General features: G+C 36.9%; 1 protein-coding gene across 1 annotated transcript in view; it reads right to left on the bottom strand.

Annotated features, from left to right (window-relative positions):
• Positions 1 to 7,188, bottom strand: part of LOC143345522 (LON peptidase N-terminal domain and RING finger protein 3) — a 111,729-nt gene extending 104,541 nt beyond the window's left edge. Inside the window, exon 1 of the mRNA XM_076772743.1 lies at positions 5,150 to 7,188. Coding sequence (XP_076628858.1) covers positions 5,150 to 5,720 — 571 coding nt within the window. The 5' untranslated portion in view covers positions 5,721 to 7,188. The remainder of the gene's footprint in view (positions 1 to 5,149) is intronic.
• Positions 7,189 to 24,423: the final 17,235 nt, after the last annotated feature.

Below are 24,423 nucleotides of genomic sequence, written 5' to 3'. Positions count from 1 at the left end.
TATTGTCATCGGATTTGACAGATTTGACACCCCTTGATTTTCATCTATGGGGTCATGTTAAAACAAAAGTGTATAACAATATTTTAACCCATTGACTGCCAGGCAAATTTAGAACGTCTTGCCCTGGGAGCCGAGATTTTGTTTTAAAGAAACCATGAAATTTTCCAAAATATAATAATACTAAGTTACAGATTTAGTATTGAAGTGGCATTTACAGTAATTTTTATTGGAAAAAAAACACTACGAGATATCTCGCAGTCGGCAGTCGATAGGTTAAAAGCGAGAATCATTTGACATTTGAAGAATCAGAGATACGGAATATGTTAGCACGCGTTCATACAATTCTAATTTATAAAATACAGTTGTGTATGTAGCAGAATAGGCAATTTTTACCAAATTTTTGTATTAATTAAGTTAATGTAATAAGTAAATTACATGCTTTATTTTCATTTAAATCCACTCTACATCCATAAACAGAGTAACAGATCATGTTGATACTAATGATAACTTAAATGCACGCGTACTCGGTAAATATTTTTGTCAACAACGAAGCCTCGAACGAAAGAATTTTATTCTTTAATTTTGGTTTGTTTATTCACGCGGTATCACCCCCTCCCTGCTTGTACCACCGATGCTGGGACACCCAGTATAAGAACCGCCTCAGACTGGCCGTGAACTTACCGACGCGACGTCGTCGTCTTCGCGTTCGAACGCAGCCGCTCCCTTTCCACGCGAGGCGTCCGTTCGGTGCACTCGGTATGCACCGAAGAGAGAGAAGAAGGAATGCGATCGATTCAGTTATTCTTTCCAGCAGGATCGAGAGAATCGCTTTACCTGCCGGTTGCAGGCTCGCTTTATCTGCTTCGAGCACCAGGGTCCATGGAACACGTTCCTTCTACGGTGCATTGTGCGCGCGAGTGCAACGTTCGAAAGGATCCTTTTGCTCTTTAACTACTTCTAACGCGATTTAATTAGGTAAAATTGTTCAACTACGTATTAGTTCATTCTTTTTTCGCCCCTTAACACTTTGACTGCCACGTCACCCATATATGTATGGGTGACAGGACTTTTAATAGTGGAACTAAAACAATTCTCAAGTTGAAATGTTAAAGAAAATAAATTTTAATAAGCTTCGTAAATTTTAATGTGGTTACAAAAGTAACTACTACGACAACTTTCAAGTTGCGTAGTTTACAATTGCCTAAAATCAAAGTTTTGGTCTTGTAAACAATTTTAGGATTTTAGACTGGCAGTCAACGTGTTAACCAGTTAACTGTTTCGACCTCTTTGGAAAATGCACAAATTTAGCGATGAGGAGTACTCGTCAAACACAGAGTACGTGTAATATGAAATTAGGTTGTAATAAAATGACTTTTACTTTTTTATTTCATTACTTAGATTTATTTATTTACTTAAATTAACATAAATATTTTGCACATGAACGAAAAAAAACATGAAAAATCAATTTCTTAATTTAATTTGCTGTTAGAGAATGGTATTGAGCAAAGCATGATATAATGAATAATGGAACTTCTCAAGTTGAACACCAATATATGAATCCGTAATTGCTTCTGTGATGACTAATAAAAGACAACGATACATTTACGAAAAATAATTCATACTATATGCGGTTTTTTTGACATTCATTATTTATAAACTTTTATTTGTTCCTTTTATTACGACGGGCCTTAAAATATTTCAAACATTTTGAAGTTTACGAATATATTTTAGTTTTCGCTAAAATTGCAATTTAAACTGCAAACTGTTACTACTTATTACTCATGACGAATATACTCGTCATTGCACAAAATTATACACATTTTTCATGTCGAGTACACTCGTCAGAAACAGTTAACTGGCTAATGCTTTAAGTTAAACTCGGTTTAAGGAACGAAAATAATTGTTTTCGTTTCGGTTTTCACTTTATTATCGTAATTAAAAGACATATGGTTGCGTGGCACAGAAAAAAATCTGATAAACAAAACTGATTTTTTGCGGATTAGGCTGAGAAAATGTCAGCGTTAAGGAATTGAAATATGTTTGTAGTGGTCATACAAAAGTACAGATTTTAATTTATGAATAATTTAAATATACGAAAATTTATGGTGGCAGGATATATTAAATTTAAACTACATATTATTTTATTCTTTTTTTTTAAATTTGTACTTGAAGTGGTCATAGAAAAGCGCAAAATATAATTTAAGAATAATTTGAAAACGCGAAAATTTATGGTGGCAGAATAAATTAAACCTTGTTACGAACGTAGCTTTTCCTTGTACAGATTGATGCGAATAATTCATGACGAGTAAAACTTGTCATTCTACGAGAAGCTGCCGAAGAAGCCAAGTATACGAGGGAAAGTTTATTTCGTTTTTCTCTTAATTAATTAATATTTAATACTTGAAGAATACATCAGTGATTCTCAAACCGTGGGGCCCTTGGACCTTCAAGCAACATGGCGGGACGGGTTTAGAGCAGACAGCGAACATTACTACAAATTTTGTTTTAATTCAACGAAATATTACATAGATATTAAAGGAATCAAGTTTTGTTCGTTGTGAAAGTATGCTGTCCAGTATATACTGACATTTTTAATCTTCTATTCAATTTGTTCCTCTCAGTTGTTTGAAAATTTTTCAATTACTTTAAGCAACTCAACTTACATACACATAATAATTTTTTTTAAAATAATAAATACATGATCACCGTCTCTTAAAAAATATTTTTCTGTCAAGGAAATGTTTACAAAGTTTCTCTCGACTAAAACACTCTTTTTCCTTGTTGGTCGAAAAGTAAAAAGTGCAACGAGTGGTAATGGTCCAAAATAAGGAACACAAATAATAAAGGTGACTCAATTTTTCAACCATTCTGAACAAAAATCGTATTACTTTCTTGCACTTTGCAAAGAATGCACCATAAATAATAAACTAAAATCGAACAGGACGTTGTATATTCTCGACGTCTGAAAGACTGCCCGAAAATCAAGCAACGCCAAATAGTTCAAAGAAGCGACGAGGGGATAAATTTTCGTCGCGAGCGTTCCTGCGAATTTACCAATAAATTCTAAGTTGTTCCAAAAAAAGCACGACATTCGAGAAAATGCTGTGTACGAGACTGTCGTCGGTCGTGAATTCCAGCCGTCTGAGGATTGCTGTATAGCGTCATGGATTAAAAAATAGAAACGGGCCCAAGAGATGTTTCGCCGTCTGGGAATCCGGACAAAGGAGTCTCTACTAAGAAATTGCAACCGGGTCGTCAACCAGATCCCGTTCGAGTCGTAATGATTAAAATTCATCTATGATGGGACAAAGAAACAACAGATGCATTCGCGCTCGCGATCCAAATGGCTACGCGCGAACGAACACCGAATAAAGAACGTAACATCGAAGTGCCTCTGAATTCTTTTAAAACGCGCAACATTCACTCAATAGGCTAGTTATGCAACAGTCATTTCGTGCGACTGATACTTATAATCTTTGAGCTTCGTAACCGGGAACAGTATTTAAGTTTTAGGAGAGTCGTATATGGAAAATTAAAATTACAACATTTTCTAAACGAATAATAACAGCAGAATGTTTGTAAATGTGTGATGAACAAAAAAGAAACGTCAGAGTAAAACTTGTGTATAAAGTTAAACTCTGTTGGTTCGAACAAGTATTTCTAATGTCTTAGTTATCGACCATAGTATCTAGATCCTCTTCAGTGATAATTTAAAATATAATTCAAGATCAAGCATTATATATATTTTGTGTATAAAAAAATGATAATATGGTGATCAAAATGATATCGAAAAATATAAATGTTCATCTCTAACAATGAAAAGATGAAAATTTTTTTGAACAGAAAAAAGTGAGTTAAAAACGCCATGAAAAATGTTCATTTCTAAAGACAACGGTAATATAATTTGTTACATATATTATTCCTCTTTTCTATTAGTAATTATGCTATAGGAATTTATCACGAAATTAAATTAAATAATTATAACAATGGACGTACCTGAGTACTATACAAAATGATGAAAGAATTGCATATTTCAATAAAGTAACGACCGTCTTGAATGTAGGGACTATCTTCTTTCATGAAATTGAAATATTAATTATAACGAAGATGAATAATAATATCTAAAATTAAAATTACAAATTTCAGTTTCACATTATTCCTTCCCTACAATCATTTTGAGAAAAACACGTTTAATTTTTCAACCAGTTTCGTATAAAATATGCTTCAGGAACGAAGAGATGACTCAAGGACCGTCGAAAAGGAAAAATAGTCTAGACTGTAAAAACTCGAATGCTAAATAAAATCGTGAAAAGAGGAATGAAAAAACACGATATACGTGCATACTTGTTTTTTACAGACGAGATAAAGAGGATCGACCGAGCGCATATTATTTACGGGCGATGTTGTTTACAAAAACGAGAAATGCCGCACAAAGTTTTCTTCGGCTGACAGATAAAACGGATAACATTATCGGGAGATCGAGCGTAGTAAATAAGAACATTTGAATGGAATATCATTCACGTAGCAGAACCTATTTTTTGTCCAATTTAATGTATCTGGATTATCAGTTCCTGTAGTTCCTCGACAGCTGAATCGTCAGGAGCTTTCTGGCTTCTTCGACGATAATAAACTTTAATCGTTCGCAAAACGAGCTCCATTTTTCTATCATTGAAATCGTTACATACAAATTAATTCGATCTTCTGCGGTTCGTAACGTTATCCGGATTCGTTGTTTCGTAATGATCTTTATGTAACTACTTTGTAATCCCCGGCGAGAATTTAGTATCTCGAACAGTCTGCGCGCGAATTGGATCTCGCCGTACGCATTGTTGCACGACAAAGAAACCACAAAATAATGAGTTTCAAAAAATCAAATAAATACCACTCTTTAAATCGCAACGAAGCGGCCTTTCTAAAGCAAACCGAACTCCAGACGATCGCACTTTTTTCCCTCCCCAGAGATACGTACTCCGAAATGTGAGTAATATCTACACTGGTTCGATGTTCAAACAGTCGAACGTCAACATCGATTAGCGGTAATAATACTTCAAACAAGAACCCTCGAATGCACAGAGCCGCGCGGCTGGTTCGCGCAGTCGCTTTGAATCCCAGACACGCGATAAGAAAACGAGCGCGAATATTCACTCACCGAGATGAACCGCGAGGTTGTACCTCTCGAGGGCCTGAGCCAGGTGGCCCTCCTTCATCAGAATGTCACCCTCGTGTCTCGCCCGGCTGGCTTCCGCCTCGCGGGGCCACCACTTTTCCACGAGCCTCTGCACGAGCACGTTGGTCTCACCCACGGCGACGATCTTTTGTCCGCACACGCGACAGCATTTGCCCGGCTCCACGCAATTCTTGCAGTACGTGTGACCGCAGTTCGTGGTCACCGGCAGGCAGAGGGTTCCCTCGCAGAAAGGACATGCGAAGGACGTCTCGATTTTTCTTCTGGAACCGGTGGCGGTTGCGGCGACACCGACCAGCTCCTCCAGGAGCGCGTTGGCCAGGTGTTTCAGTCTCTCGGCCGGCACGGGTCGCGCCGCTAAACATCGCGAGTAAACCCCGATGGACTCCCTGATCCGTCCACACTTCGCCAAGGAGTCCCCGTAGCCGACCAACACCTCGAAACTCGCGGTCTGGTGCTTCAAGCTTCGTTCGTACATTTCGACGGCCAGCCGGTAATTGCGCGAGGCGAACGCTTCCTTCGCTAACTCGGTCATCTTTGCTGATAAACAGTCTACCCCCCCGAGGTGCTTCACCGTTTCGAACCTCGTTGGCGGCAGCGGAGTATTTACGTGCGCACGTCGATCGCGGGGTAAACCGCGCAGCAGAATCCGCCTGTTGACTTTTTCGTGGCACTCGGTACGACGCGCATTTTACCTCATCGATTGCTCGGGAAACGAGAAAAATTCAACGGAAACAGTACACTTTTTCCCCATACGAACGGAAAACAACCTAGGATCGTATCGATTCCTTTTCTCCTCCGCGAGTCGCGTTCGGATGAGAGGAAAACACTTCACTGCGACGCGAGGATGTCGGCCACGAGCCTTTTATCGAAACTTCCGCTCGATAAGTCGATTCGCGGTGCACGTTTGACAGTTGGCCGGCCACGCGGTTGTAAAATCGACGGCGAACAGCGGCACGCAGATAAAGCTGCCTACGTACAGCACGACGGCGCACTGACGACTGCCGTCTCGGTTGTCACCGCTCGCTCGAGCCACTGTCAGAAACGTAAACCAACCGGGCAGCGAGAGGGGTGGCGATAGAGCTGGTGGTGGTGGTGGCGACGGCAGCGCCGCGCGGCGGTACACACACCTTCGACTTTTCGCTGCGTCTACCTCCGCCAACTGTTTCACGATACCACGGACCGTGCAGTGTCAACGGTTTCACGTTCTACGTGGGCGCTCTCGACGGTGTCAAGCCACCACCCCTCCACTACGGAGTATCAACCGTGGCGTCATCCTGTCACGAAGTAGATTCACCCTCGATCGACATTATCAGGATACTCCTTTCCCTCGAATTATCTTCCTAGCCCGCTCCAAATTTTGGGCGAATTCATTGTTTGTTGACGTTCGGTTTGTCCCGTCCAAGGATCACCGTTGTCCGATGTTCGTCGAGCATCGTCGAGGCGTCGAACGGAGAGTCTCCATCGCGTATTTTTGTTATTCCGTGGCGAACGGTACAAGTCCCGTTCATCTCGCGGATGACGTATTCCCCGAGTATCAACAGGCTCCGGCGAGCCGCGTCTCGGCGGCAGTCGAGGGTATTGAGCGGCGTCGCCTTGTCCGCGCGTCCTGACGCAAGCTACCCGCGCTTCTTCGGCTGATGCTAGCAGCTGAGCCGCCCTTGAAATAAAAATCGAGCAACCGCGGGAATAGACACGCACCGTAAACTTTCACGGGGAATTACGGTAAACAGGTTGGCCCGTGCCAAGGGACCGATCAGCCGGTAGAGGATGCAGAGGACCGTTTAACCAGGACACTTGTTGTTGGCTTTGTCGCGTTATCTCTGCCCGATCGGAGGTGGTCGACGGTCTTCGGAGTAGAATCGTCGAAAGTACGGGGTTTCCCCTTCTCGTAACGCGGCACGGGAACGCACTGGTTTATCGCGAGTTCCTCGCGTACGAGGCAGCGGGATGCGCGACCGTCGGGGAGCTTACATAAAGAACGTCGCGTCGGTGCACAAAACGTGGCGGGAGCGAGCCGGATTTCGATTGGATCAATTATTCCACGAGCGAGCCTCGGCTCTCCGGGCTCTAGGAATCTTACTGAGCATGAGCAGTGACGTTACTTGCTCTACGTCGCGGTATTCCACTTTACCCGGCACCGAGATCAGACCTGCGTGCGCTGCTCCCCTCGGTGTGTCCCGTGCGTGAGCGTGCATCAGCCGTCCACTGAGTACGCAGACGCACTCTAAACACACTTGTGTACCAGCCACGTTTGCGCGTTGCAGCCAATGCACTCTCGCGCCCAACAACTCGCGTGCTTTACGGCCGAGATGATGCAGCACGCGCCCGGCTGACCGTGTACGCACGATATCAAGGGGTCATTCTACTGGAGGCTGTTCACACTTACTGACACGTCAAAAATATCGAAATGTCGTTACGACTGGCGTTTAACCCTTTGCGGTTCCACGTCGAGGTGGATGCGACATCGTATTTCGTTCCAGAAACTTCTCCATCTATCTCCTGACCTCGACAACTACATCAGCCTTGAACTATGAAACACGGTGAATCGAGTGAGCCGTGAATAGATGGAAAGGCACAGCTCGAAACTTTACTATCCTCTCATTGTCTCCTGATGCCTTATTCGTTTTAGTCAAAGGGCACAGCTTCACCATCGCATCTAGGCAAATCTCAACTGAGAAAAATGCATTTTGCGAGGCCGGATTGAAAAGTTTCCGGAATGACAATGAAAACGAAATAAATCTGTTCTAAATTATACCTTATTTTGTAAGAAGTGTATATGTATTTGGACCGTGGAACCGTTATTTTTGGCGTCGATGGTGTTTAGGCTAAGGTCGAGTACGTATCGATGAGTGAAGTGGTTAGGTTTAGGCTGAAATGCGTTTGGTGGTCTGTTCCTCGAACGTGCGTAAGGAAAGGGGTCCTCCGTATCAATGATCTCATTTATGTATAATATTATGAAGATAGCATGCATCGAACGCTGGTCGAGAGCAGATACGGTTTTTACACTTATCTTTTTATGTTCTCTTTATGTTCATTTTATGTTCTTTATGTTAAATAGTTTTAGTAATATTAAATAATATAGTTTACATCATTAAATTTAGTGCTCGAGTATTCGAATCCGACCATACGCCTGTGATCGTCCTTACAATTTTTCAACATAGTCCTCACGGAACTCGATACACTTGGTCCAACGTTTCTCTAGTTTTTCTATTTCCACCCGGAAGTGACTTTCTCCAAAGTCATCAACATATTCGTTTACAGCCTCAATTGCCTCCTCGTTTGTGTAATATCTTTTTTTAACTAGGAAGATTTTGAGTTTCGGGAACAGGTGGAAATCCGAGGGCGCCATATCAGGGGAATATGGTGGATGTGGAAGAATTTCAATCTTCAGTTCTGACAACTTTTGTTGCGCGATTGCACTTGAATGGGCGAGTGCATTGTCGTAATGGAACACCTTTTTCTTCGCCATTCCATGGCGATTTTCTCGAATTGCAGCTTTCTGTTTATCCACAAGCTAGACTACTTGATAGATTGTTTTAATATTTGGAGTGAATGCTCGTTAAAGATTTATCAACATAACAACATGAAACCAGCTACAAATAAAGAAACTCCTGATGACTATTCCGGAAACTTTTCAATCCGCCCTCGTATAAGTTGCTACCTGAAAAAACTAATGAAGTTGGAAGACTGACAATTAATACTCAAATGTACCTAAATCCAACATCATCAGGATAGAAATAAAGATATTAGCAAAGCTAAGACAAGGAGAAGACGATGGTTGCACAAACAAATTACAAGAGTTGCTTAATGTCAATAGCTACAGAATACTACACAAGGACCTCACAAAAACCATAGAAAGGATAACCATTAATATAATTAAATAGGCCAACCTTCCTAGCACCATACAGAAGACAGTACTACGTAAAGAATTCAAAGCACCCTGTCTTTACAGGCAAATATTTACCTCCTTCAAATATCCAAAGTTTTGAACCGCACCCTTTAATTTTTGTATCAGGAAGACAACATGTTAAACAAAAATTTATTAATGGTAAAAAGTTAGTATGAAAAAGCATTTATAAAATCAAAATAAAAAATATTTAATTTAGTTTTGATTTGACTTAATATCTGTATACACGATTATAAATTAAGCAATAGTAATTGAACAATATTGAAAATTCACAAAATGTTACCATTTTTAAATAAATTAAGGAATTGTTACAAATGTTCTCTTCTCATTAATGACAAAAAACGATAACCAATATTGTTACAATCTTTTGTTATAATCTTAGTTCAATGAATGGATGAACACATTTTCTATATGTAATTCAAATTTTAGAATAGCTTTATTACTTTGAGATATCACTTCCGTGAACTTGAAAAGTATTGTTTCGAAAGAAATGGATTTAGAGTCTCTGGTCACAACATGTATATACTAAAGTCATAAACTGCATAGAAATATTAACAAATTTAGTTTTTTGATCATGTCAAAGTATAATGACTCTTTAATGATTTCATTTTGCGTCGTGCAAAAACAAAAAAAATCAGAATTTCAAATTTAAGTAGTGCAAACTGAGTCTCAAAATGATAATATAATAATGCAATTGAACACGAAGTAAAATCGTTCAACCTCGTACGTTTAAAATAATTAGATTGTCCTTTGTACTCCGTTTATAATATTTAGATTAGCTAATTGGTATCGCATAAAAAATACGCTTTGTATAAAATAAACGATTTCCAATATAAGCTTGTTAAATATCGCATTTCCAATTGAAAGATAGATATTATATTGCAATTATAATCGTAATTTCGCATTACTGTTTAACATAAATGGTAAGAAAAGCTTTTCCGTTGTATTTATATACTTTCCTTTCATTCTACTAATTACGTAAAGTAGTTCAATGTTGTTAATAGAATAGAGCATCTATATCGAGATTAATACGGAAACAAAACGATTCTGATAAACGAATTTTCCAATAATCGATTTGCGTAAATAAAAATAGAAAATTTCTAATAGCAAAATGTGAGAGTTAATTTCTTTGAACGATACTTATTTATTATATGAAAATGTGCATTCTCAGTGCAGACTGACACAATGATGTAAAGATTAACCGTCTATAGATGGAGTTAGGTTTCGCAATCTTTTCGGTACAAATATTAGCACACTGTCTGCCTCTTTCTGTGCTTTTGGTTTTTTCAATGCAACATATGATACATTTTTAACTTCAAGGCTTTGTGAGATACTGTAATAGATATCCAAACAATACCGTATCATACTTTTATCATTAAATATAATTAAAGAAATTCAATTTTATTGATTCATATAGGTCATTGCTATAGCTATAATATAGTGTTCCACGAATCAATCCTCATTATTTATCAGTCACTCCCGATTATCTGACAGAAAAATGTTACGAATAAAAATTGATCAGTACTTAATCGTCGAATAATTGCAATTTGAAAAGTAGCAAAAGAAATGATCAATGAATCGTTTTCGAAGATGGAGCACCGAATGTTTTAAAATAAACGATACGAGACAGTAGACATACGTTACAAGACTCAGACATAAATAAACTTAATATATGGAGGTGATAATAGCAATGAAATTGAAAAAGTATACCGTAGTATACACGCAAGTGCGTGATTTCGAACTTATGATATTATGCACATGGACTTGATTTGTGCTTTTTAATAATAGATTTTCGAACAATTTATATTCCAGTTTTTCGACGTCCTATTGCGTTACTAAAAAATAATATAAAATACATATTGAATAAAGAGCAAAGTGATTATCATCGATTCAACTTGCGAAGGTCTGTAAGCCTTTCTCCTTCGCATTCACCGATTCTAATCGCTTGTAAGACATCGAAAGATCAAAGTTTTTCTCGTAATGATAAAACACGCGTCGCGAACGCCTACCTACTTATCGTATGATTAATTTCTTTATTAATTTCTACATCGCGCTGTTACACGAGTCGCGCGTCGCGAAGAAATGAATTTTCCCGGCGTCACGATCGCTGCTCCCCGCGTGGGCGGTTTCTTTCATTCGTTTTCTGTTTTCTCGCGGTTAAAGGTGCAGCCATGCGCGAAATATTTCATTCAAAAATAGATAACATTTTATTGTAAATATGAAAGACGAATAAAATCTACAATATATGTGTTTATTTGATCGAATACAGTTTGATTCTATAATATTCCCCGAATTAGTTTTTATTACTTTTTCATCGAGCCTATAAACAAAGGGAAATTAACTTTGAAAATACATGGAATCGTTAGACATTAGTAAAAGAAGAAACGGTGAGTAATGAATCGTACACGTATACGACAAATTTTCAAGTACTATTATCTCGAAAACATTATAAGAAAAAATATTATATTACATTTCCAAATTATTTTATCATGAAAAAGTGCCACTATTTGTAGTTTCTGGAGCAATGTTTCGTGTCATAAATTCTAGTTTTTATTATTATTTTATTACGCCTGTATATTCTAAAAATATGTAAAAATTTACAAGTGCGATTTTTAAACATTTTCAGGCGTCCATGCCACGATAAGTAGCCGCGAGACGACGTCGAGAATTTGAGAGCAATAATTACGAATTTCGTGAATACGATTCGTGCTCATTTTATGCAACGTATTATCAGCCAATCGGCGATTCCTATCTATACCGACATGCACATCGACCGCCTCGCGAATGTCTCGATTTCGAAGTTGCAACACCGCGGTTTATCTGAGCGTTTTGCACCTTTAATCTCTCTGCAAACAAAGTACGTAGCTTGTGCTACGGTGTCTGTGGCTGCCATCCGATCACCTTGATCTTCGTTTCGGCGCAGTTGATAAACATTAATCAGCGTTTAAAAACACGACAAGTCATCGGTTTTACGTAATCTTTCCCAGAATAAACGTAGAATTCACAACACTGGCTTCGACGATTCGTGTTTACCGATTACAAAATGTCGCGAGCAGACGCCTGGCAAAATATTCACGATCCACTTCGACAAATTCCATGGCGAACAGCTCATTGCGTCATTATTCTTCTGGGTTCGTCAAACCGATGACGCGAAAGCTCTAACCTTCTACCTCTGCTCGTAACTTGCAAGCGTAATTGCGCTTAATGAATCCTGGTCCCCTGCATTACCCACTTTTCCTCGCGCTCGTAAACATAGTTGCTAAATTCGAGGTATGCGAAACGCCAGAACGAACAAAGCCTTCAATTTTCCGCCGTAAAAATTCGCCATCGTAGCTTGCTAACCCTAATTGACTTCATTCCCTCGTGTTTTTCGTCGGCGCGTCGCCAGTTACTTTCGCGGTGTTCGCGAATTAACACGAACGAGCGTATTTGAAAATTAGTAAGAAACTGTCTGGGAATCCAAAAATTGTCTGCAGCATCTTGGTAAACTCAAAGTCCCGATATAACTTCGCGAGGACTAGCAAAATACAACGTACATGTTGTGTCACGAAAATATCCTCGCGATTCCTAAGGCTGAAAAACTAAAACAGTTTGGTAAACAATTAACGATTCGTTTTTCTTTACAAGCATGTTTCCCAGACTCAGCGATTTTATGATTTCTTGAAAAATGTACTCACTCTTACGGAAGAGTTCTGCGTCTTCAGGGTTTTCCAAATTCCATCGATCGATAAAAATTAGTCAAGTCAACTTTATATTTCCTTCCATCGAGCAGAAATAGTTGATATATTGAGTCCCTAACAGATGATATCACTGAAACTAGTGACGTTTGCCATTTATTGTTAATATTAGTGTTCGTTAATGTAATCTAAAGAATCATTGACTAAAGTTTCAAATAAATGTTGAGACTTCCATAACGCCATTACAAACGTCAAACATATTGGTGGATATCGTTATTGCAACTAAAATGTTTAATATTTTTCGCTAGATAGTATATTTACGAAACATTCTATTCGCGGGAAAATGCTTTTTCTTCCATTACATTTTTATTATTATCCGTAAACTCTGAAAATTCCATAGCACAATGTATTGTACGATTACATTATTAATTATAAACAGTTTTTGTACAAACTATGTTATGTAAATAATTGAGATAAAAGATTTGTTTTATTACAAAATACTGACGAAGAATCATGGCGACAGGTTAAAGGATTGATCAGTTGAAAAGAAAAGGTAAAATACCTAAGCACCGTAAACCAACCAAGTGAAGTAACAAACCTGTTTTAATAAGGATAGACGCTGCTTCAATTAGACTGCAAGAAATGAGAATTACTATTATTTACTTGGAAAATAAACAGGAATGGTCATATGACTGCGTGATTTCACTTTTATTCATCACTGTATATTTGAAATAGAGATGGACACTGCTCGATTTTTTAACGAGTACCGTTTAAGATCTAAACGAGTTCAGAAACTCAACTAGACTTATAAGAGAATCCCGGTGACCGATGTGTTAGGCACACCTAAGAATTTAGCTGTAATTGATTCGTACCATTTTTTTATTTTAATTAAGAGAGAAATCGACCCTTTTATCCGAGCCGCCTCTTCTATTTTTAAGTGCCTATAAACCGTAAATGACTCGAGATATCAAAAAGTAAGTGAAGTAAATATTATACCGTTTCTGAAAATGTATAAATCTGTGCGAAAAATTTATCGAAAAAGTCAGTTTTTACGAAAATTAAGTTTCTCAAAGAAGATAGAAGGTTAGTCTTCGCGAAGAAATGATTTTTTTCGACAAATTATTGTTAAATAAAAATCATTTTGTCGTTTACGATTTATGAGCACTTTATTAGAACAGGCACCTTAAATCTTTAGGTAGATTTAATGAATATTTGTGCAAAATTCCACAGAAAAAAAGAATTTTTACAAGTAGAAGAAAATAACTGAAGGTATGGATAAGCATACAATTCAAATCAATGAACAATATTATTTTTCGAATAGTCAGAGTCAAACATTTGTTATACGAAGTTTTCCTAAAAATTATTTCATAAATTAACGATGAAGTCTTATTTCGGTGCCATTGATATTTTCATATTTAAAATCACTACTTTTAAATAAATTTATTTTTAGATATGTTTACAAAATATTTGGTGCTTATCGATATATATATGCATGTCTTCGGCAGTTATACGTGTGAATCGCTTTAATTTGGAAAGATGGTTCGGCAGTAAACATTCAAATCATCTATATCTCCCTTATATGCGAAAGAAAAACTGATCACGTCGACAGCAGAAGACCAACTGTTGTTTTGACTGGTCGATAGAAGTAATTTTAACCCCTTTACTGTGAAGCGTACCATATGGTAGGATTATCAAATATAAGCTATCGAGAAGCACGCTATATGGCGCGTATCTTATTTACCTTAACCTCTCTTGTATGCCAGTATGTGTCATTATGTTTACGCCAGTATGTATCATCATGTTTACACGCATATCCTCTTCACACAAAACTCCGAAACATCTCAAATTCTTTTCCTTAGTTTGTCCTGACTCACACCCGAACTTTGACCACTGACTCATTTTTGGAAGCTCTCTCTGTCTCGCCCTTTTTTCTCTCCACCTTTCCCTCTTTTCCAATCCTGCATATATATCCTGCGCTTTTCCCAAAATGAAGACTCTCTGATTCTGATTCCCGACAGTTGAACGAACGCGCAAAGTTTTTGGTCTAAGACTACGAATAGTCAAATTGTTTTTGTACGCCGTTAACCTAGTATTCCGACGGTTAATATTATTCAGAGGAATACAATAGTTTTTAAGTTGTTTCGAATATTATGATATGGAAGTAATCGTTCGAGTTGTTGCTAAATATACATAATTAAATTACCCAGTGATATAATGCAGCAACATTGTCGTAAGATTGATAGATGTCATGGGTCAATATCAGTTTGAAAACATAATTCGTCCCTGAAAAGATTAAGTATATGCAAAACGCAGTGAATGAAGATAATCTGATGTTTATAATCGCATAAAAATAAAGATAGGAGTGAAACAAAAATTTCTTTAAGAACTTTCAGCGCCAGACTGGAGCATCTGAGACTGTTAACACTAGAACTACCAAAGTGGTCAAAATGACTCATTCGTAATTTCTAATAAAAATTGTAAAAAATTTACTGTAATATTCTATAAGAGTAAACACTTATTTCCATTGCATTATACGTGTCTTCGCGTGTCTATCGTTTTAATTTCTTTGGTACAAATAAATACTAAGAAAATAGTATTTATTCTTCGATGAGATTCATCTTCATAAAAACAAAATCATCGCATTTGAGGTAAATTTAATTGCTTTAATTTACTCGTTGTAGAACATTAAAATACAAATTTCTAAATTGGATTAGCTTGCATTTCTTTGGCACAAATAAATACTAAGAAAATAGAAAGTTATTTTCTTCGTCTCGTTTACGTCTCAATGATCCTAATGCCGTTTGTATACGTTGTTTGTATACACTTGTGTACACATTACTAAGCCAATGATAATTTACAGCGATATCTGTTCGGTACCATATAACACGATCTCTGGGAATTGATACGTATCAGCATTAGTATACGTCATTGGAGTGGTCCCATCGCTGGCGTCAACAATCACGCTGTAATCGCGAATCCAATTCACGCTGATTTCCCCGGCGAACGTAACCGCGATTCCCGTGTCCGGTTCAACGGTGAAAAGCCGACGACCGGTTGAAAAGCGGCGTAGAAACTCGAAAAACGGAACGCTTAATCTCCATTTGCATATATGCATTTATCTGACGGCTTACGTAAGGTATTTGTGTCGTACAAAGAGTCACCTTTGCTGATCGCAAAACAAATTATTAATCATCGAAATACGGCGTATCTTGGCGTTACGTAAATGGTTTACGCACGACAGACACTCGCGCACACGTACAAAACCGATGTATCCCGCTTCTTTTACCGCCATTCTATACGGACGACGAATTTTATTATGCGTCGCCTGACAACGGGGGAATTGGTTTCTCCGCTGGCCAGAAATCGTAGCCCCGTTGCTCGTAGACGTTGCGCCGGCCACGCGAGAACGAATCTATGATTATGTCACTCGATCTCCCCTACTCGCTTACGCGAACACGGCACGGAGTGCATGCTGCCCTGGGAAGAAATAATTTTCCCCCAAAAGTCCATTTTTTCACTCTCACATTTTGAGAAAATTTCTGTTTCTGTGGAATTATTAAATCATGACACGTTGGAGCCTCGAAATCCAAGATATTAGATCTTTCGAACAACTCTGTGATTAGTAGACGGTTATTTATGCATTTATAGGAAATTTTAATTCTGAAAGAACTACAGGATGCACTTAATATGTAAAAATATAAGAAAAATAGTAAGATTTACGGGTTGAGACAACCCTGTACAAAGCTCCCATTTCATTAATTCTATTAATAAAAATATGAATTTGCATAATGGTCCGCAGTCTAGCTATGATATACATCTTCATGAAAACAAAATCATCGCGTTTAAGGTAAATTTAGCCGTTCTAATTTACTCGTTATGGAACATTAAAATACAAATTTCTAAATTGCATTAGCATTTCTTAATTCGTATGCAAATAGCACAAAGTGTATAACAGTTTGAAGGTTGACAAAACTTATACGAAAACGATCAAAAGTGTTAGACATTAGACTTGTTATTTAAAATAAAATAAATTAAATTATTTTAAATGCAACTTCCTGTTAGTTTGAATTCTACCTAGAGTTTCATAAACAGACTACTAATAGTATTAGCAAGTCATAACAAACAGAGACAAAAACAATCAAAAATATGTTTCGCTAATTCAACATTATCCACATATTCAAATACAGAATACATATTCTATATTTCAATTGAGCAGACAATTGACTATATTACAATAACTTATTAATAAAATACAAAAATTCTTAACAAATATTGAAGATATTAAAATCTAAAATTTTAAAATGATTGCAAGATCATTCAGACGAATTATATGTAATGATTGATCATTTTCAGTTGTATTTTTCTGTATTTTCTATCTTGGCTACTGATAAAAACGGTGTTGGTATCAGGATCAATGATCCAGGGGTTTCGCGAACGTTGCGGGTGACATCAACCCCATTTTGTTTATTCATGTCAAAAGAGTGCATATAAAATTTCTATTCAACGTTTATTACATGTTTTATTCATTGTAAAAAATTGAATTTTAATACACCTATAGTATTGTTAGAAAAAGATCATAAATGTATCCTTTGCGTTGTGGTCGTCGAGTGTTACCTCTTAAGTCCAAATTGTTGCGGATCGAGAAATAGCTTATTGATTAAAATAATACAATTAACAATAATGTAGAGACTCGATCAATCAGATTGTACGCGTATATACATAAGTGTAATTGTTATTTAATTATTTTGTCACTCGAGAAAATTGGCTCACTTAAGAATTTTAACACTTTAAGTAATTATCACCGTGCTTTAATATGATTAGTTTCTAACTTTAAACAAGTAGAGAGGAATAGTAATCTTTATGAGAAATACAATTTATTGCAGTTGATAATGAGAAAATAAAAACTGAATCTAATTTGCAATATAATTTTCTTATATAAACACAAGCAACGTTTAACAGTATATCTATTTTAAAAACTAAGGTCAACCACATTATCAATACTTCACGCATTATTACAATTAGCGATTTCTCATGCAACACTTTCACAATTATCTATTATTCGTAAATTTATCTACAGTTAAAAGTGCTTCTAAAATAATGATATCTCTATATCTTTGGGAATAATTTAATTGCTATATTTATTAGAAAGCTGGTATTTTCAGAAGGAACTAAGTATTTCATGGTTCCACTTCTGCGTAGCTTTCCTCAATAAATAATGCAATCCTCTGCGTTCTCATACTTTCTTCATTTTTTATCATCACAAATATTTTCGTAAATAAAATTGATTACTAAATAAAAAATATTCAAGAAATGTGGTTTATTAATCTTTAAACGTTTCAACATAGAATACCCAGAAATGGTGACAACCATACATTATAATAATCTAATTAATATCGTGTATGCTTGCTTTTAATCTTCATAAAACATTCTATGACGCATGCTTCTTGTTAGTCATAATAATTATGTAATTTTCGTTAGATTAGATTAAATAATCATCGACAAATCTATATTTTAAAATGTTAGGGCTGTTACCATGCCACCGTATTTACATACTTGATCTATTAACTTCTGTATAATACCACGTATCTTAAATCTTATAATTAAAAAGCAGGTTACAGCTACCTTTTTATCTTTGCTTTTCATGTAATTTTTCTAACACACGTTTAAAGGCACATACGAGCGCTAAAACCAAAATGTAACTCACTATTTTCAAAGCAATCATCCATAATTACAATAACAAATGTTTCCAAACAAAGAACCAACAATAAAGGAACGAAATTGAATACTAAATTAATCGTTATTTTTGTAAGGATAATTTTTTGGTGAAACAAATCCGTTTTCGATTCATTTTGTATAAAATTTGTTCCATCCCCTATTTCTGCTAGTAATAAAGGAAGAATCGAACTAATGAGATCGTTTTTCTTATTTGGGGCTAAAAGATTCAACAGGGTCTTTAATTGGCGTTCCCTTGTTTGCGCTCCGTTTCGCGTTTCTCTTCTCCTCGATCGAGCGGCGAGCCTAATCGCGCGAAAAATACCGCGTAGCACGATTGCGGGTATCAGTATTCGTTTAATTAGTAGCAGCGACAGCCGCGGTCCCTCGGGCGTGCCTTTTTCCTTATTTTTCCCCTAACCGGGGAACCTCTGACATAACGGGCGGAACGCTAGGCTGAGCGTTGTACGAGACCCATCGGATTTCGCAATTGTGCCTTACGTGTACGCGCGGTCTCACGATTCATGGAATACCGTAGCCTAGAACTAGATTCGTCTGTGTGTTCGCGCCGCACGCGGGATGAGAGTGTGTCCCCACGCGTGGCCAGGAGTCTTTCGGGATGAGGTTGCGACACTTAGCAAAAATGTGGCTCGTAGCCGCCGCGCTGGAGAACTATGTTTGGAGGCGTTACATAAAGTCTCCTCCGCCGGTCGATCTATCACGAGGGGACCTTATTAGATCAACCGTGGAAAGCCATCCGCTATAACGTCGTTGGCAACCAGATACGATGTTCCGGCGGTGGAATTATTAGACGCGTCCCCGATGTCGCGTTCCTGCCCACCGATTCCATGTAATCGATATCGTCGATCATTTGCCAGGTTATTTACCGTTACGCTGCCTCGTATTCTAAAGTAAATGTCCCAATTATCCATACATTCCTTCCTAAACGTCGCTCTAAAAGAACATTCTGGATATCATTTTTCGACCACGTTACTCAATACGAGCAAATGGGACGTGTTATGGGATACAAATATTTTTTACCATTCTTACAATGACAATAGTTTATCCTATATTTGAATTCTTAAGAGGTTACGTCACCGCGTCGACGACGAAACAGAGGATTTATACGAATTTTTTTCGTAACAATAATATACGCCGAATCGAATTGAATTTCTTTACTATGAATAAAACATGTAATAAGATTTGAAAGGGAACGTGCGCAGTAAATACAAAAATTAGATTATATTACAAAATTAGATTTTGTTTAATGATTCTTGCTCTACTTGCAAAGTCGGTAATCGTTGAGAGTATAAGTGAAATGTGGTCTTTGGAGCAAAGAAGAAATAGAAATTTTTTTATTGTTTACAACAACGGTGTTTCGACCAGACTTATTTTGGTTTTTTGCAGGTAAAGTTTCAAAAAATGAATAAGTATCTTATGAACTTTCTTATTTGACAAGAAACAATCGCGTTTCTATACTTTACAACAGTCGTAAGTAAATATTTCCATAGTTAGACACGAAGTTTCAAAAGATACTCCAAAGCTTTCATTTCATCCATGGGAAATTCTTATAATAATTTGATGCAGTGTATTCAGTACACTTTATTATTCCATTTTACCTACTAGAGGAAATAGATAAGGACCTATTCTGGTACGTGGTTAGACAAAATCCCATATAATTCCACACAACAATTTTCAAATTTAATAATTTTAACTACGAGATGCTACAACATTCACCATATTTCCCAGATTTATCTCCTATAGATTATCATTTCTTCAAACATTTAGATCTCTTCTTAAATGTGGAAAATTTCATTAACAAAGAAGAAATCAAAAGAGCTATCCTGACTTTCATCGAATCTAAAAATTTAGATGTTTGAAAAATGATACTTATGTCCGTGTTAATTGGCAAAAGTGTGATCAAGCAGACAGGCATTATCTTGTTTAATACAAAGTCTTCCCAAAATAATTAGTCTTAATTTTCCTTCGTAATTTCTTTTGATATTACTAACAAATATAATAGATACATTTGAAATATACAAGGTGTCCTTTCGAATGTGGGAACCAATAAAAAGTGTTCATGATGTCCTACTTGACCTTGTTTCCAAGTTACAGCGAGTTTTATATTGGAATAATTCTTTCAGTTGATGAAAGTAATTGAACTAATTCCATCTATTCAAAAACACAGCTCAATATTTGACTTTGGATCTTGTTTCTAATTCTGTAAACACTTTCTCTTATTATCTGACATATAAGTCATTAGAGCACCAAGTGTCAGATTGTTGAAAAACGTCATGTGTGAAAATGGGATTCCAATAACTTGGAATTATGAAGTTTCTTTAATCCAGAAATGGCGTGAGCCTAGTGTACGTTCACTGTTGATAGTGTTAAATTGAGTCATTCAATGCTTTAAACGTTTACAGTTTCGTGTTCAGATGCAAGAAGCTCATTATAAACATCTCTTACGAAACTAAACAAATATAGTATATTAAAAAAGATGCTCGTTAGAATTTGAAAACAAAGCTAAATTGGACGTACGTTTATGTGACCTTTTTTCTCGTTTGCATGTGCAGAATTGCTGAACCCTATATATGGTATTCGGTCACCCCTGGGAAAAATTTTTAAATCAAGGATACTAATTTGTTTGAGGCTTTGTTAAAAAGTTATTAAGAAATTAAATTAAAAAATTTCAAATCATTCACGGAAAAATTATTTTCGGTTGAGGGGGTCAATTACAACTATTTTTGGGAAATAGACATACCCTCAAAATCCTACGCATTTTCGAGAAAAAAATTCTTTACTGAAAATATACTGTGTGGCTAGAAATGCTTTCTCGAAATTTCATGCAAATGTTTAAAGTAACATAACTTCTGAACGGATTGAAGAATTTTAATGTTTCAAAAGGCAAATAACGCGTATTTTGGTGAAAAACATTTAAAAATTCTAAGAATGTTCGAAAACTTATTCCTTAACCCCGTAAAGTGAGAAAACCCCATAAAAACGGTCCAAATTGCAAACGGCTATAACTCCTACAATAGTAAATATATTTCAATAAAATTTTTTTCTGAAATAGTGCTCACGGGTACCTACAAAAAAGTATTAGACAATATTTTCATAGGACGTCAAACAAATTTATTAAAAATAAAAAACGAATTTTTAAGAAAAATCCACAGGGAGTAGGTGCTAAAATTTTTCGGCGAAAAAAAAAATTTTAAATCCTTCTGGGAAAATTATTTTCAGTTGCGGAGGTCAATTACAATCATTTTTGGTGAATAAACATACTTCCGAAATCCTACCCACTTTCGTGAAAAAAATTCGAGTAAGTGCTGAAAGTTTTGGGTGAAAAAAAAGACTTTCGAATCGTCTTGGAAAAATTATTTTTAGTTGCAGGGGTCAATTGCAAGCATTTTTGGTCAACAGACATACCCCCGAAATCCTACTCAGTTTCGAGAAAAAAATTCTTTACCGAAAATATAATTTCTATCCAGAAATGTCTGCCCGAATTTTCATGCGAATCTTTAAAACGCCATAACTTCTGAACGGATTGGACGATTTTAATATTTAAAAAAGCAAACTACGCGTATTTTGGTGGAGAATATGTACAAATCGCTAAAATATTCGAAAAATTGGTCCTTGAACCCGCAAAATGAGAAAAACCACATAAAAATGGTCCAATTTTCAAACAGCCATAACTCCTACAATTGTGAATATATTTCAATGAAACTTTTTCCTGAAGTAGAGCTCATGGGTACCTACAAAAAAGTATTAGACAACTTTTCTATAGCGCGTCAAATAAAATTACTAAAAATGAAAAAGGAATTTTTAAGAAAAATCGACAGGGGGGGTAGGTGCCTAAATTTTTCGACGAAAAAAAAAATTTTTAATTAATTCTGAAAAAATTATTTTCGGTTGCGGGGGGCAATTACAATTACTTTTGGTGAATAGACATACCCCCGAAATCTTACCCACTTTCTAAAAAAAATGTCGAGAAGGTATGAAATTTTTCGACGAAAAAAAAGATTTCAAATCGTTTTGGAAAAATTATTTTCGGTTACGGGGGTCAATTACAATCATTTTTAGTGAATAGACATACCCCCGAAAACCTTCGCACTTTCGAGAAAAAAATTCAGGAAGGTGTAAAATTTTTCGACAAAATTAAAAAATTTCAAATTGTCCTAGGAAAATTATTTTCAGTTGAGGGGGTTAATTACAATCATTTTTGGTGAATAGACATACCCTCAAAATCCTACGTACTTTCAAGAAAAAAATTCTTTACCGAAAATATACTGTGTGGCCGGAAACGTTTCTATAACTTTTTAACGAAGCGTCTATCAAGAAATTGATATTCTTGATTTTCGTCTTATTTTGGCCTCTAGAATCTCCCATTAAAATTTTTCCCAGGGGTAGCCGAACACCTTGTATATTCGTTATATTTCTTCTCCTACATACTTTTTTACTAGACGAAACATACTTTTATACGTGGCGTACGATTTTGACCGTAACTCGCTGTTATTCGTCGTTGGTATTCAGCCTCGTAAAATTCACGGATCGCTTAAAAATTGAATCTCGAACCGTCGTAAGTTGATTTTTTATAAGTTTAGAAAGCTATAAACCGCGCGGCACTTTGGTAGATAACGAAGTATCGTGCACGCGGCAATAACAGCTCTTTGCATCGGGAAATCTTAACGACGCACCAAGTTCAACGACTATATAATTCATTTTATCGTCACGTGACGTATCGACGCTCTCTTTTCAGCGCTGTACGAGGAAAATCGCGAGTCGCTCGACGTCGACGGGGGGGAAAAGAGTGGGGACGGCCGATCGAGTTGTCGAGTATAAAACGTAGCGATTAAAAATAAAGGCGGCCTGTCGGTAAACACCGGGAACCTTTATGTAATGAATGAACGTGAATTAACAGAGCGGCAACGAGCGGAGAGGATTGGGTTTTAGAGCTGCGGTGGTAGGAACGGCTCGCGTCGCCTCTGTCCGCGCGTACACAAGCTTTCAGGCGTAATTGAGCCGAGTCGACGCCACGAAGTTTTATTCTCGGCGCGGTAAACAATTCGTTTTGCTAGGAGCACCGATCGCCCGTGCGGCCCGTAGAATCAGCATGCCGCTTATGTAATATTTCAGATTGTATTCACACCTTACATAATTGCGTCGCGCCCGATGGGAGCTCGCAACAGATATCGGCTAACGACGAACCGCGTCGAATTAAAAGATTCCCGCGCGATAGAGCCTCAACCATCGATCTCGTGACCCTACATCGATGCGTATTGATCAGTTATTCCACCACAAACTGCGTAGTATCGATATTATTCCTATTAATCGATCGTTTTCGAATATTTCTAATTGCAAAACAACGATAGAAATCAATATATTTTAACATTCGCGGAGTATTCGTGAAACAATTTTTCTTATGCGTATTGAACGTGTGAAAGAGTTAAACTAAAATTAAATCACACGTTGAGGTGTCGAGAGTAGAAGAGAAGAGTGGACGTAACTATTGCTTAAACGATCAATGGACGAATAAAGGAGTAGACGAGCAGTCGAATGAATGAGTAGATAACTAGAAGAGTAGACGAATGTAAAAATAAGAAAGCAAGAAGAGGGTATTGTAAAAAGAAAAAGATTATGTAAGAATTTTTTATAAAGAAATTCTTATAAAGAAAAATTATAATAAGATTTGTAAATATTCTTAACCTCCGATGGATCATATTTTTTACTTTCGTGATAAAGTCGTTAATTTAATGACGAACAACACGCAAATATTACAGGAATTAGTAAACGATAAGCATACGTGACAACACTTGCGCGTTTAATCGCTTAATTCTAAGTAATGTTTTCAATGAAAATTAACGTAGTTGGTGCTGTGATGTAAGAATAGTTACGTAGAACGCTGTTGTCGCGATGTTTCGCGAAGCTCTGGTTGTTTGAAA

This window comes from Colletes latitarsis, chromosome 9, assembly GCF_051014445.1.
Source record: "Colletes latitarsis isolate SP2378_abdomen chromosome 9, iyColLati1, whole genome shotgun sequence".
Classification (NCBI taxonomy): Eukaryota; Metazoa; Arthropoda; class Insecta; order Hymenoptera; family Colletidae; genus Colletes; species Colletes latitarsis.
Note: the sequence above shows the minus strand (reverse complement) of the source record. Positions and strands in the feature narration are given on the sequence as shown.